The 11,456-nt window shown below is 36.4% G+C and overlaps 1 protein-coding gene across 5 annotated transcripts in view; it reads left to right on the plus strand.

The window, feature by feature from the left end:
- Positions 1-8,511, plus strand: part of LOC110459051 — a 96,417-nt gene extending 87,906 nt beyond the window's left edge. For 2 of the 5 annotated variants that reach the window (XM_021511092.1, XM_021511091.1), the window contains exons 22-24: positions 20-164; positions 3,021-3,074; positions 4,984-8,511. In XM_021511092.1, the coding sequence (XP_021366767.1) occupies positions 20-164; positions 3,021-3,074; positions 4,984-5,094 (310 nt within the window). In that variant the 3' untranslated portion in view covers positions 5,095-8,511. Of the gene's footprint in view, positions 1-19; positions 2,557-3,020; positions 3,075-3,653; positions 3,680-4,983 lie in introns of all 5 variants that reach the window. The other 3 variants (XR_002463854.1, XM_021511093.1, XR_002463853.1) reach the window with 3 other exon arrangements.
- Positions 8,512-11,456: the final 2,945 nt, after the last annotated feature.

Raw genomic sequence — 11,456 nt, forward strand, 5'->3', positions numbered from 1 at the left:
TAACCGTTATACATCACAGGACCAGTTCCGATCACAAGATCAAGAACACATCTCCAACGACACCCAGTAAGAAGACTAGTGCCCAGTCGGGAGTGAAAAGGAATGCATCCTTCAGTGGAGTTCGTCTTTCCAAACAGGTGGACCCCGGTAGGAGTGGCTCTGAGGTAACCACCTGGGGTATACCCCAGTATTACTGTTAAACTAATATGTACCAAGGCCATATAAACAGGTGGACCCCGGTAGGAGTGGCTCTGAGGTAACCACCTGGGGTATACCCCAGTATTACTGTTAAACTAATATGTACCAAGGCCATATAAACAGGTGGACCCCGGTAGGAGTGGCTCTGAGGTAACCACCTGGGGTATACCCCAGTATTACTGTTAAACTAATATGTACCAAGGCCATATAAACAGGTGGACCCTGGTAGGAGTGGCTCTGAGGTAACCACCTGGGGTATACCCCAGTATTACTGTTAAACTAATATGTACCAAGGCCATATAAACAGGTGGACCCTGGTAGGAGTGGCTCTGAGGTAACCACCTGGGGTATACCCCAGTATTACTGTTAAACTAATATGTACCAAGGCCATATAAACAGGTGGACCCTGGTAGGAGTGGCTCTGAGGTAACCACCTGGGGTATACCCCAGTATTACTGTTAAACTAATATGTACCAAGGCCATATAAACAGGTGGACCCTGGTAGGAGTGGCTCTGAGGTAACCACCTGGGGTATACCCCAGTATTACTGTTAAACTAATATGTACCAAGGCCATATAAACAGGTGGACCCTGGTAGGAGTGGCTCTGAGGTAACCACCTGGGGTATACCCCAGTATTACTGTTAAACTAATATGTACCAAGGCCATATAAACAGGTGGACCCTGGTAGGAGTGGCTCTGAGGTAACCACCTGGGGTATACCCCAGTATTACTGTTAAACTAATATGTACCAAGGCCATATAAACAGGTGGACCCTGGTAGGAGTGGCTCTGAGGTAACCACCTGGGGTATACCCCAGTATTACTGTTAAACTAATATGTACCAAGGCCATATAAACAGGTGGACCCTGGTAGGAGTGGCTCTGAGGTAACCACCTGGGGTATACCCCAGTATTACTGTTAAACTAATATGTACCAAGGCCATATAAACAGGTGGACCCTGGTAGGAGTGGCTCTGAGGTAACCACCTGGGGTATACCCCAGTATTACTGTTAAACTAATATGTACCAAGGCCATATAAACAGGTGGACCCTGGTAGGAGTGGCTCTGAGGTAACCACCTGGGGTATACCCCAGTATTACTGTTAAACTAATATGTACCAAGGCCATATAAACAGGTGGACCCTGGTAGGAGTGGCTCTGAGGTAACCACCTGGGGTATACCCCAGTATTACTGTTAAACTAATATGTACCAAGGCCATATAAACAGGTGGACCCTGGTAGGAGTGGCTCTGAGGTAACCACCTGGGGTATACCCCAGTATTACTGTTAAACTAATATGTACCAAGGCCATATAAACAGGTGGACCCTGGTAGGAGTGGCTCTGAGGTAACCACCTGGGGTATACCCCAGTATTACTGTTAAACTAATATGTACCAAGGCCATATAAACAGGTGGACCCTGGTAGGAGTGGCTCTGAGGTAACCACCTGGGGTATACCCCAGTATTACTGTTAAACTAATATGTACCAAGGCCATATAAACAGGTGGACCCTGGTAGGAGTGGCTCTGAGGTAACCACCTGGGGTATACCCCAGTATTACTGTTAAACTAATATGTACCAAGGCCATATAAACAGGTGGACCCTGGTAGGAGTGGCTCTGAGGTAACCACCTGGGGTATACCCCAGTATTACTGTTAAACTAATATGTACCAAGGCCATATAAACAGGTGGACCCTGGTAGGAGTGGCTCTGAGGTAACCACCTGGGGTATACCCCAGTATTACTGTTAAACTAATATGTACCAAGGCCATATAAACAGGTGGACCCTGGTAGGAGTGGCTCTGAGGTAACCACCTGGGGTATACCCCAGTATTACTGTTAAACTAATATGTACCAAGGCCATATAAACAGGTGGACCCTGGTAGGAGTGGCTCTGAGGTAACCACCTGGGGTATACCCCAGTATTACTGTTAAACTAATATGTACCAAGGCCATATAAACAGGTGGACCCTGGTAGGAGTGGCTCTGAGGTAACCACCTGGGGTATACCCCAGTATTACTGTTAAACTAATATGTACCAAGGCCATATAAACAGGTGGACCCTGGTAGGAGTGGCTCTGAGGTAACCACCTGGGGTATACCCCAGTATTACTGTTAAACTAATATGTACCAAGGCCATATAAACAGGTGGACCCTGGTAGGAGTGGCTCTGAGGTAACCACCTGGGGTATACCCCAGTATTACTGTTAAACTAATATGTACCAAAGCCATATAAACAGGTGGACCCTGGTAGGAGTGGCTCTGAGGTAACCACCTGGGGTATACCCCAGTATTACTGTTAAACTAATATGTACCAAGGCCATATAAACAGGTGGACCCTGGTAGGAGTGGCTCTGAGGTAACCACATGAGGTATTACCCCAGTTTTACTGTTAAACTAATATGTTCCAAAGCCATATAAACTTGAGGACCAACAAAACAAGTTCTTGATCAAATGTTTTTGTATATATATACTGTATAGCACTTCAAGTTATCATGTTTTATTCCGCAATACATGTGTCCTTTTCCAAATTTTGAAAATAAAACTGTAGGATTTTAACCCGGCAAAATCAAAGCACCATACTATATATAATTTACTGTTTGTTATACTGAGGCCCTATAATAGAACTGGCTGGTGCTTTGAAATAGCAATTATTACAGGTAACTCATAACTCAGTACCAAATTAAGTCCTCCAAACCCTGACAGCTCCTATCATCGATATATATATCTAAACCAAACAAACATATTTTGCTGTTTCAGTATCTCTATGTATTTCTTTGTTAAATAGGGCGTATAAATCATGTGCACATTTTTTTTCAATAGGAGAACCTGGCAGAAAAATCAGCCATGTCAAACTCGGCTGGTGCAGTCATGATGGTAAGTACTAACCAATGATATATCAAAATATATATAGCAGCAGATTTACTGTTGTATATGGTTAAATATTTTATTTTGTAAGTCTGTATTTCTGTTCATTCACTGTAGAAGATTTTATAAGTTATTCATGTAGCTTGTTATTCTTTTTTGCCAATTTATTTTCCGTGCGGTAAATTTGTTTTGTGTAAACTATTTCGTTTTTTTGTATGTGGCTTTTTTTCACCTTTAAGTAATCACTTATATTGGGGCAAGTAATTAACTTCAAATTTTTCTCTCTGTGATTTTGTACTGATCATATAATGAATTTGTTTTTATGATGGAACCCATATATTTTTTTGTTTCGAGAATAAAATTTTGGTAATTTAAAAAAACGTAAATTTAAATCGATCAGTTACCTTCATATTCAAGAGAAAAGGAATCTATCTATCATTGGTGGTCATACACAAGAAATGCAGGACAGTATTGAGAGTGATTGTGACACCAAATGGAGATTTGGTTTAAGTTGAGTTAAAGAAGCTTTGCACAATTTATTTCCTTCTGTTAATTTTTTCTTTCGTTTTTTTAATTGATGTTTATCAGGATTGAGGAAACACTAAAGATGAAAGGTAGATGTAAACAATGAATGTTACTGTTATTTTTCTGGCCAGATTTGTGTGAATGGTAGATGGCTTTGCTGCATCATCATCTTAAAATGTTTGTTTTATTTAATGTTTTCAGTGTGTAAGATTTCAGTGTTTTGTTTCTGTAATTCTAATCTGGCACGTATGTTCATGGTCATTCACCAGTAATTTTGTTTTGTTCTAGTGTTAAATTAATGTTTGGAAATGTTCACAGTTTTACTACCTGTGTCATCAGAGTTATAGAGAATATGTAACAGGTGGGTTTTTTCATAATAAATACTTAAATATTGATTGAAATTCAAAAATTGTTAATAAACGAAAGAACATATAATTTGCATCTTTTCTAAGAAGCTGTTATTGGTAATTTTAATATTTCAATTCATTTTTATTTATTTTTAAGTTATTTATGAAACAAACTGAAAGTTTTCATTTTAGCAGATGTTTGATGTCTGTGAGAGTTGAAGTAAACTAAGTAAACAGTTTTTGGATTTTTAATATTTTTTCATAATACAATGTAAGTGGTAAAAAACGATTGTATTCCTTAATTGGTGAATATAATGTGATAAAAAAAATTGTGTAGATGTATGAATTGTATTTTCACTGTTTTCCATCACCACACATCACATTACACTGTGAAACTGATTACCGTATTAACTCAAAAACTGCCCGTTCTTTATACTCCTTTGGCTAAAACTGCTAGACATGTTTGTAGGCTATCAGTAGTGACAGGATTTTGTCTGGAGTGAAGAAATTGAATACCTACGTAAATTGATGAATTGAGTAAGAGTATAAAGCGGAATATATTAAATTTGCTAATGTAAGAAACTACAATATACTGTACATGAATTTTAATCAAGCATCTTTAAAAATTTGAAGAAGATATAATGAAATGTAGCAAGTGTACAAGGTTAATTTGTCAGCATTATCTTCACAAATTCCTGAATCAGATGAAGCCTGGAAAGTTTTCAATGAATTTTGCAATTTTTGTTTTCTAAACTAACTCTATAAATCAGAACTATTTTGTTCTCAACTGCATGATTGTACTCATAAGAGGAGAAAGTTTAATGCAAGACATGATTTTACAGTGAATCTTTTACATTTTAAAGCTTGTGATGTCCACACTTAAAATTGTGATTTTATTTTACAATGTGAAATATCAAAAATTTCCTTAGTATTAAAGGTGATAGATGTGTATATATATATAATACAAACTTACCCTGAAATCAGAAAAGCAACAATCCCAATATAAGACAGACATCTACAATTTTTCAATTTCTCCTTTCATCTAGGAGTCGATGACACGCCGACAGGAACGATCTCGGTCTGGGAGTCCAAAAAACCAACACATCCCCATCTTATCCGTCCAAAAACTACAGAAACAGACCAAACCGCCGTCCTGAGAGCGCTCACATCTTCATCTCAAGTTACCATTTCATCAGCCTGCCGTCTTCAATAGCATCAATGCCAGTATCACATGCTACTTTTCAGTTAATGCATTTGTCATTGATTTCATGTGGAAAATCTGAAGGTTATGTGAACCTTTAAAGAGAATGAGCTGTTCGACACCATTCATCCCTTATCGCATTTATAAATGTTTCTCTGGGAGATCAGTAATACATCTGTTTCTCTCGGAGATCTATCCCAAGCATATTTTGTTTTAAGTGTTGGTTTTGAAAAATATTCATGCAGTTCTATCAAATGAAGACAGAAATTTTGTGTACTGATTTTGAAAGTTGAATTAAAGAAATCACTGCCTTTGTTTATCGGATGCTGTCCCATGGGGGACTCAAGTCAGGAGGTCAAGGACTGATAGTCAATTTTTGCATTGTCTTATTTCATATTTTGTTATTGATTAGCTTGGATGGTAAGAACAGAAAGTACATTTTGTATCAAATGTTCTTTAATCTTTCTCCAGTTCAAGTTAAAATTCTACCAGTGAAGAGAAATTTGTACTTGGAATATATCTGAATTTTTTAAAAATTGAATATTTTATTATTCAATAGCTAATATTCATTATAGAATATTCTTTATGAAGCATAATGTTTGTTTTTTATGCTTATATAAGCTATTTCTGTTAAAAGTTGCATTTTGAGTGTTTTATTTTGGTGCTTACTGCCAATAAAATGAACATGTGATATAATGATTGGGGAAATAATACAACTCTGCTAAAAAAACATGTAGGGTTATCTCCCTTGCATTGTGTGATATATCAATTGTGATAGCTATATACATCTGCTCAGTGTGAATGACTTTAGAAAGGAGTTGATTTTTTTATTGTTGTCCTCAAACTACTGGCAATGTTGGAATTAACACTACGCAAGCGTTAACAAATTGTAAAGAAATGAGAGAGAAACTGATAAATATTGTATCTTGTTGATAAGTACCATTCTGTGTTGTCATGGGAACCACAGTGCCATAAGTTATACTTTTGTCCTGTTATCCTACCAGTTGATGCTGTTAGTGCTGCATTTTTTCATGAAAATTTTAATATTTTTGTGATGCATGCATTTCTAAATATACCAGTTTATCTTGTGAAACACGCGTGACTTACAAAACCTGGTCTCAAAACACAGAATTTTAGCCCCAAAGTATGGCAGATTATAAGATTATTGTACATTTCACATTTTTGTCGTTGATGAAAATATTTTAAGTTTGTCCTTCAATTCCAATATCTGTACATTCCATGTATAATGAATTATTGGTATGATAAATTAATAATTATAAAGGTCAGCTGAAAATTCCTCCGGTCAATGTTTATTGTTTTATCACATTTGATAAGATCGATTATTTTACAAGTCTTTATATGTTAGCAAATGTTTTAAACCTGTGCATTTATGTTTTATGTCCATCTGTTTTGTTTCACGTCAATTACACGCTGATCCCCTGTAATGTAAAACATCATACACAGTAGAAAACAGACATGTTCAGTAAATATCTATCAACTAGTTCAAGGTTATGAACTAGTAGAAGGTTGTGAACTAGATGTATGAACTAATGGCAAATTTGTGGGTGACAAAACCTGTTCCATAAAATAGCACCTAACAATGACCCATTAACTGTCGTCTTTGAGATAAGCTCCTCTGTGCATATGTTTCACACATATGTAGTCTGAAAGATTGTGTTTACACATAATTCCATCATTTGTTTGATATTTTAACAAAGAATGCATGATTTGGACATGTCACATTTTGATTGCTTCTGTTACATAAGGTACCTGGTTGTAAGAGTTTTAGTTGCCGCCAGTAAGTAGAAATGTATTCAAATACATGTTTGACAAAATAAAACTTGTTTGAAACCTAAAGACAACAAAAAATGTAATACATTATCAGCGACTTTTAGTGTTGTATATGTTGTAGGGTTATATTGTTTCAATTCTCCATTAGATCATTGTCTATGTCTGTTGTACCCAGTATCAATTCTCCATTAGATCATTGTCTAGGTCAGTTGTACCCAGTATCTATTCTCCATTAGATCATTGTCTATGTCTGTTGTACCCAGTATCAATTCTCCATTAGATCATTGTCTATGTCAGTTGTACCCAGTATCAATTCCCCATTAAATCATTGTCTATGTCAGTTGTACCCAGTATCAATTCTCCATTAGATCATTGTCTAGGTCAGTTGTACCCAGTATCAATTCCCCATTAGATCATTGTCTAGGTCAGTTGTACCCAGTAACAATTCTCCATTAGATCATTATTTGAGTTGTTTTTGTACTGTGTACCGGTTAGATCATTATTTGAGTTGTTCTTGTACTGTGTACCGGTTAGATCATTATTCGATTGTCTGTATACGTACCAGTTACATTGGTGTTATGACGATGGCATTTAATACTGCATTAGTAATGCCATGGAAACTAGTTTGATCAGTCCATGTCAAATAGATCCAGTCAAGGATTATCTTATCATTGTATAAATGTGATGCTTTGTTGATGAATATAAATTCTGCTTTTGAAAAGTGAGAATTTTTGTACCAGTTAAAAACCCAATTGGACCTGTGATTACCAAACACTTAATAAATTGTAATTAGTGCTAGAGATAATACACATGTTGTGTATCTTTTTTATAACTACATTTCACCCAACCCACCCTACTAAGAGGGCACATTGACCTCTAATAATATAACTATCCTCCATCTCTCACTCCTCACAGGTAGGGCACATTGACCTTGAGTATCTTTCGATAACTATCCTCTACAAGTTACATAAAGTGTACACACACTTGGGTATCTAATAATAATCCTCTGCCATCTATAAGGAGGACGTACACAAACATGTATATCTCTGTCGTAATCCTCTGACATGTCCCTCAACCTTGTCAAACACTTGGATTAGTCAAACAGAGGTAATCTGGACAGGTTTCCATGCAAATATCAAGAATGTTATATCCTGGGGAATGAGTTGTTAATACCCCTAGGTGTCGCTGTATATAGCTAACACAATATCAGAACATGTATTCAGAATATATTGTACTGTGAGAATGAGATTAAGTCTGTTAAAGTGTTTTTGCAATGAAAAGTGATAATGAAATATATATATATGTATATGTCGAGGTCCATGTTTACTTTCATGTCTGCGTGGTGTTTTATAAACCATTATACAGCAAAGATAGAATAAACCTGCCATTTTGAACATAGAAGGCTATATATATTACGAATGGCTTATGTATAAATAGCTGAAATTGACTGGATGCGACGCTGTGTATGACAGTCAGTAACGTTGTGTAAACTGCCTGCGACTACACGGCTGCTATGGAAGTCTGTAATGGAAAAATGTTACTGAAAGAAAATGCTTACCTAATACAATTTATAACAAATGATTTTTATCGTTTCTTGTTTGTTAATTTCCAGTCATGTCGGGACTCCAGAAACCTGTTTTAATGCCCCTACTATGGAGCAGAGTCTGCAAGTGTGTTGCCTTCATGGAGGCACGTCCTTAAATGATCTTATCTGTTAAAAGGACATTAAACAAAATTAAACAAAACCAAAATCTTTCTGCGGTTATATTGCCAATCACATTCATCCACCCAAAATCTTGTGCATCAACTGTTGACTTGAACCATCAATCGCCATTGGCTTTTATGGGAATAGATTAATGGAGTAAATATAATGTCATACAAACAGGTTTTTACACATACATTGTCCATTAATAATAATCATTTGTAATTTGGAAAGTTCAGCTTATAAACTTTAATATTTGTATTAATTACCAATAGTAACTGATGGTTTATGTCAATAACTGGTACTGTCTACATAATTCCACAGCATTCTGTACATGTAGATGAAAATCACTCCACATACACACCGAAATATTTATACTGTATAAATACTTGTGAACACAATTGATTTTATATAGATTGACCAACTGGTACTAAAGCTACTACACACAACATTCTGGGTTGGATAAATTTAGATTTTGGAAGTTAAAGGTATGGTCATGAGGTTATTTTTTGAAAGTGCATAAATTTGTTCGAACCATATTAATAAATACTGGTACATGTATTGATGAAACTACAGAAAAAAATGGTTCTGATGCGATTTCAGATAAACACAAGGTCAATATTGTCAAATATGTCATAGAAATAATTCCGTATCTCCGACTCACAAGGCAATTACTACAGTAGGGAAATTCTAGTATCAACACTGAACAGAACAAAAGTTGCTGTGATGGAAAGTGAACCTGACTGGCAGCCATCTTTGATTTAGGGATCATACAAAAAAGAACACACTCATTGTCACTGGTGAGTCAGAAAGGGAAATATAGTGCATTTTGACAGCATATCATCCCTGTTCTATTTTTATTTGTTTACCTGGCCAAAGGGCCAAGTGAGCTTATGCTGTGGTGCGGCGTCCAGCGTCAATATTTTACTTTAAACAACTTCTTCTTAATAACCAAATGGCCAAGGGTGATGATATTTGGCCAGAAGCAAACTGGGATAAAGGGCTACCAAGGTTGTCCAAATAAATTACCTTCACCAATTTTCAGGGTCACAGGGGTGAAATATGTCAAAAAAATAAAATATAAATATAAATAACCAAAATGCCCAGGGTGATGATATTTGGCCAGTAGCATGCTGGGATGAAGGGCTACCAAGTTTGTTCAAATTAATGACCTTCACTTATATTTAAGGTCACAGGCCTGTGGTCAATTGTCTTGCAAAAACCAAAAGGACCAGTATGGTGATATTTGGTCAGTAGCATGCTGGGATGAAGGGCTACCAAATTTGTTCAAATAAATGACCTTCACCAATATTCCCTTCACCCATATTCAAGGTCACAGGGGTAAAATATGTTAAACTTTTTAAACAACTTCTGAATAACCAAAAGGCCTAGTGATATCTGGCCAGTAGTATGCTTGTATGCAGGGCTACCAAATATGTTCAAATGAATGACCGCATGTATTCAAGATCACAGGGATCAATTGTCTTGAAAAACCTTTACCTGGTAATCAACTTCTTCTGAACAACCAAAATACCCAGGATGTTGATATTTTGTCTGTAGCATGCTGGGATAAAGGGCTACCAAATTTGCTCAAATAAATTACCTATACCAATATTCAAAGTTACAGGGGTCAAATATGTTAAAAACATGAAACAACTTCCTCTGAATAACCAAAATGCCCAGGGCGATGATATTTGGCCAGTAGCATGCTGGGATAAAGAGCTACCAAGTTTGTTCAAATGAATGCCTTCACTCATTCAAGTCACAGGGGTCAATTGGTTTGAAAACCCTTTAATCAACTTCTGATGATTAACCAAAAGGTCCAGAGTGATGATATTTAGCAATAGACCAAGTTTGTTGAAATGAATGACATTGACCTACTTTCAAGGTCACAGGAGTCAAATGTCGTAAAATCTTCACCACTTCTCAATAACCAAAAGGCCCAGGGTACTGAAATTAGGTCTGTAGTATGCTGGCATGAAGGGCTACAAATTTTGTTTGAATCAATGACCTTGATCTATATTGAAGGTCACAGGGATCGAATATGTTTAAACTCTTTTAAACAACTTCTGATTAACCATGAGGCCCAGAATGTTGATATCTGACCAGTAGCATGCTTGGATGAAGGGCGACCAAGTTTGTTGAAAAGAATGACCTTGGCTTATATTTAAAGATCACAGGGATCAGATATGTTTGAAATCTTGAAAGAAATTCTGATGAAAAACAAAAAGGCCCAGGATGATGATATTTAGCCTGTATATGCTGGCATGAAGTGCTACCAAGTTTGTTATAAGGCCCAGAATGTTGATATCTGGCCAGTAGCATGCTAGGATGAAGGGCTACCACACCAAATTTGTTAAAATGAATGACCTTGACTTATATTCAAAGGTCACAGGGTTCAAATATGTTTAAATTCTTTAAACGATTTATTCTGAATAACCATGAGGCCCAGAATGTTGATATTTGGCCAGTAGCATGCTTGTATGACAGGCTTTAAGGGTTTTTCATTTGAATGTCCTTGTCCCACTTTCAAGGTCACATTTGGTCAAATATGTATAAACCTTTAAATGACCTAATCTCAATAAAAAAAAATGTCTAGGGTAGTGATATTTGGCAAGTTGCATGCTGAGATGAAGGGCTATAAAATATGTTCAACGTAATGACCTTGTTTGACTTTCAAGGTCACAAGGGTCAAATGTTTTTAAATCTTTTAACAGGTTCTTTTGACTTTTAGTCATAAGTACTGATATTTACTGATATTATAATGTTAAACCCTCATTACACATCTACACAAATAGTGTATCACCATGTGAAATCTTAGATTT

This window comes from Mizuhopecten yessoensis, unplaced genomic scaffold, assembly GCF_002113885.1.
Source record: "Mizuhopecten yessoensis strain PY_sf001 unplaced genomic scaffold, ASM211388v2 scaffold9963, whole genome shotgun sequence".
NCBI classification, from domain to species: domain Eukaryota; kingdom Metazoa; phylum Mollusca; class Bivalvia; order Pectinida; family Pectinidae; genus Mizuhopecten; species Mizuhopecten yessoensis.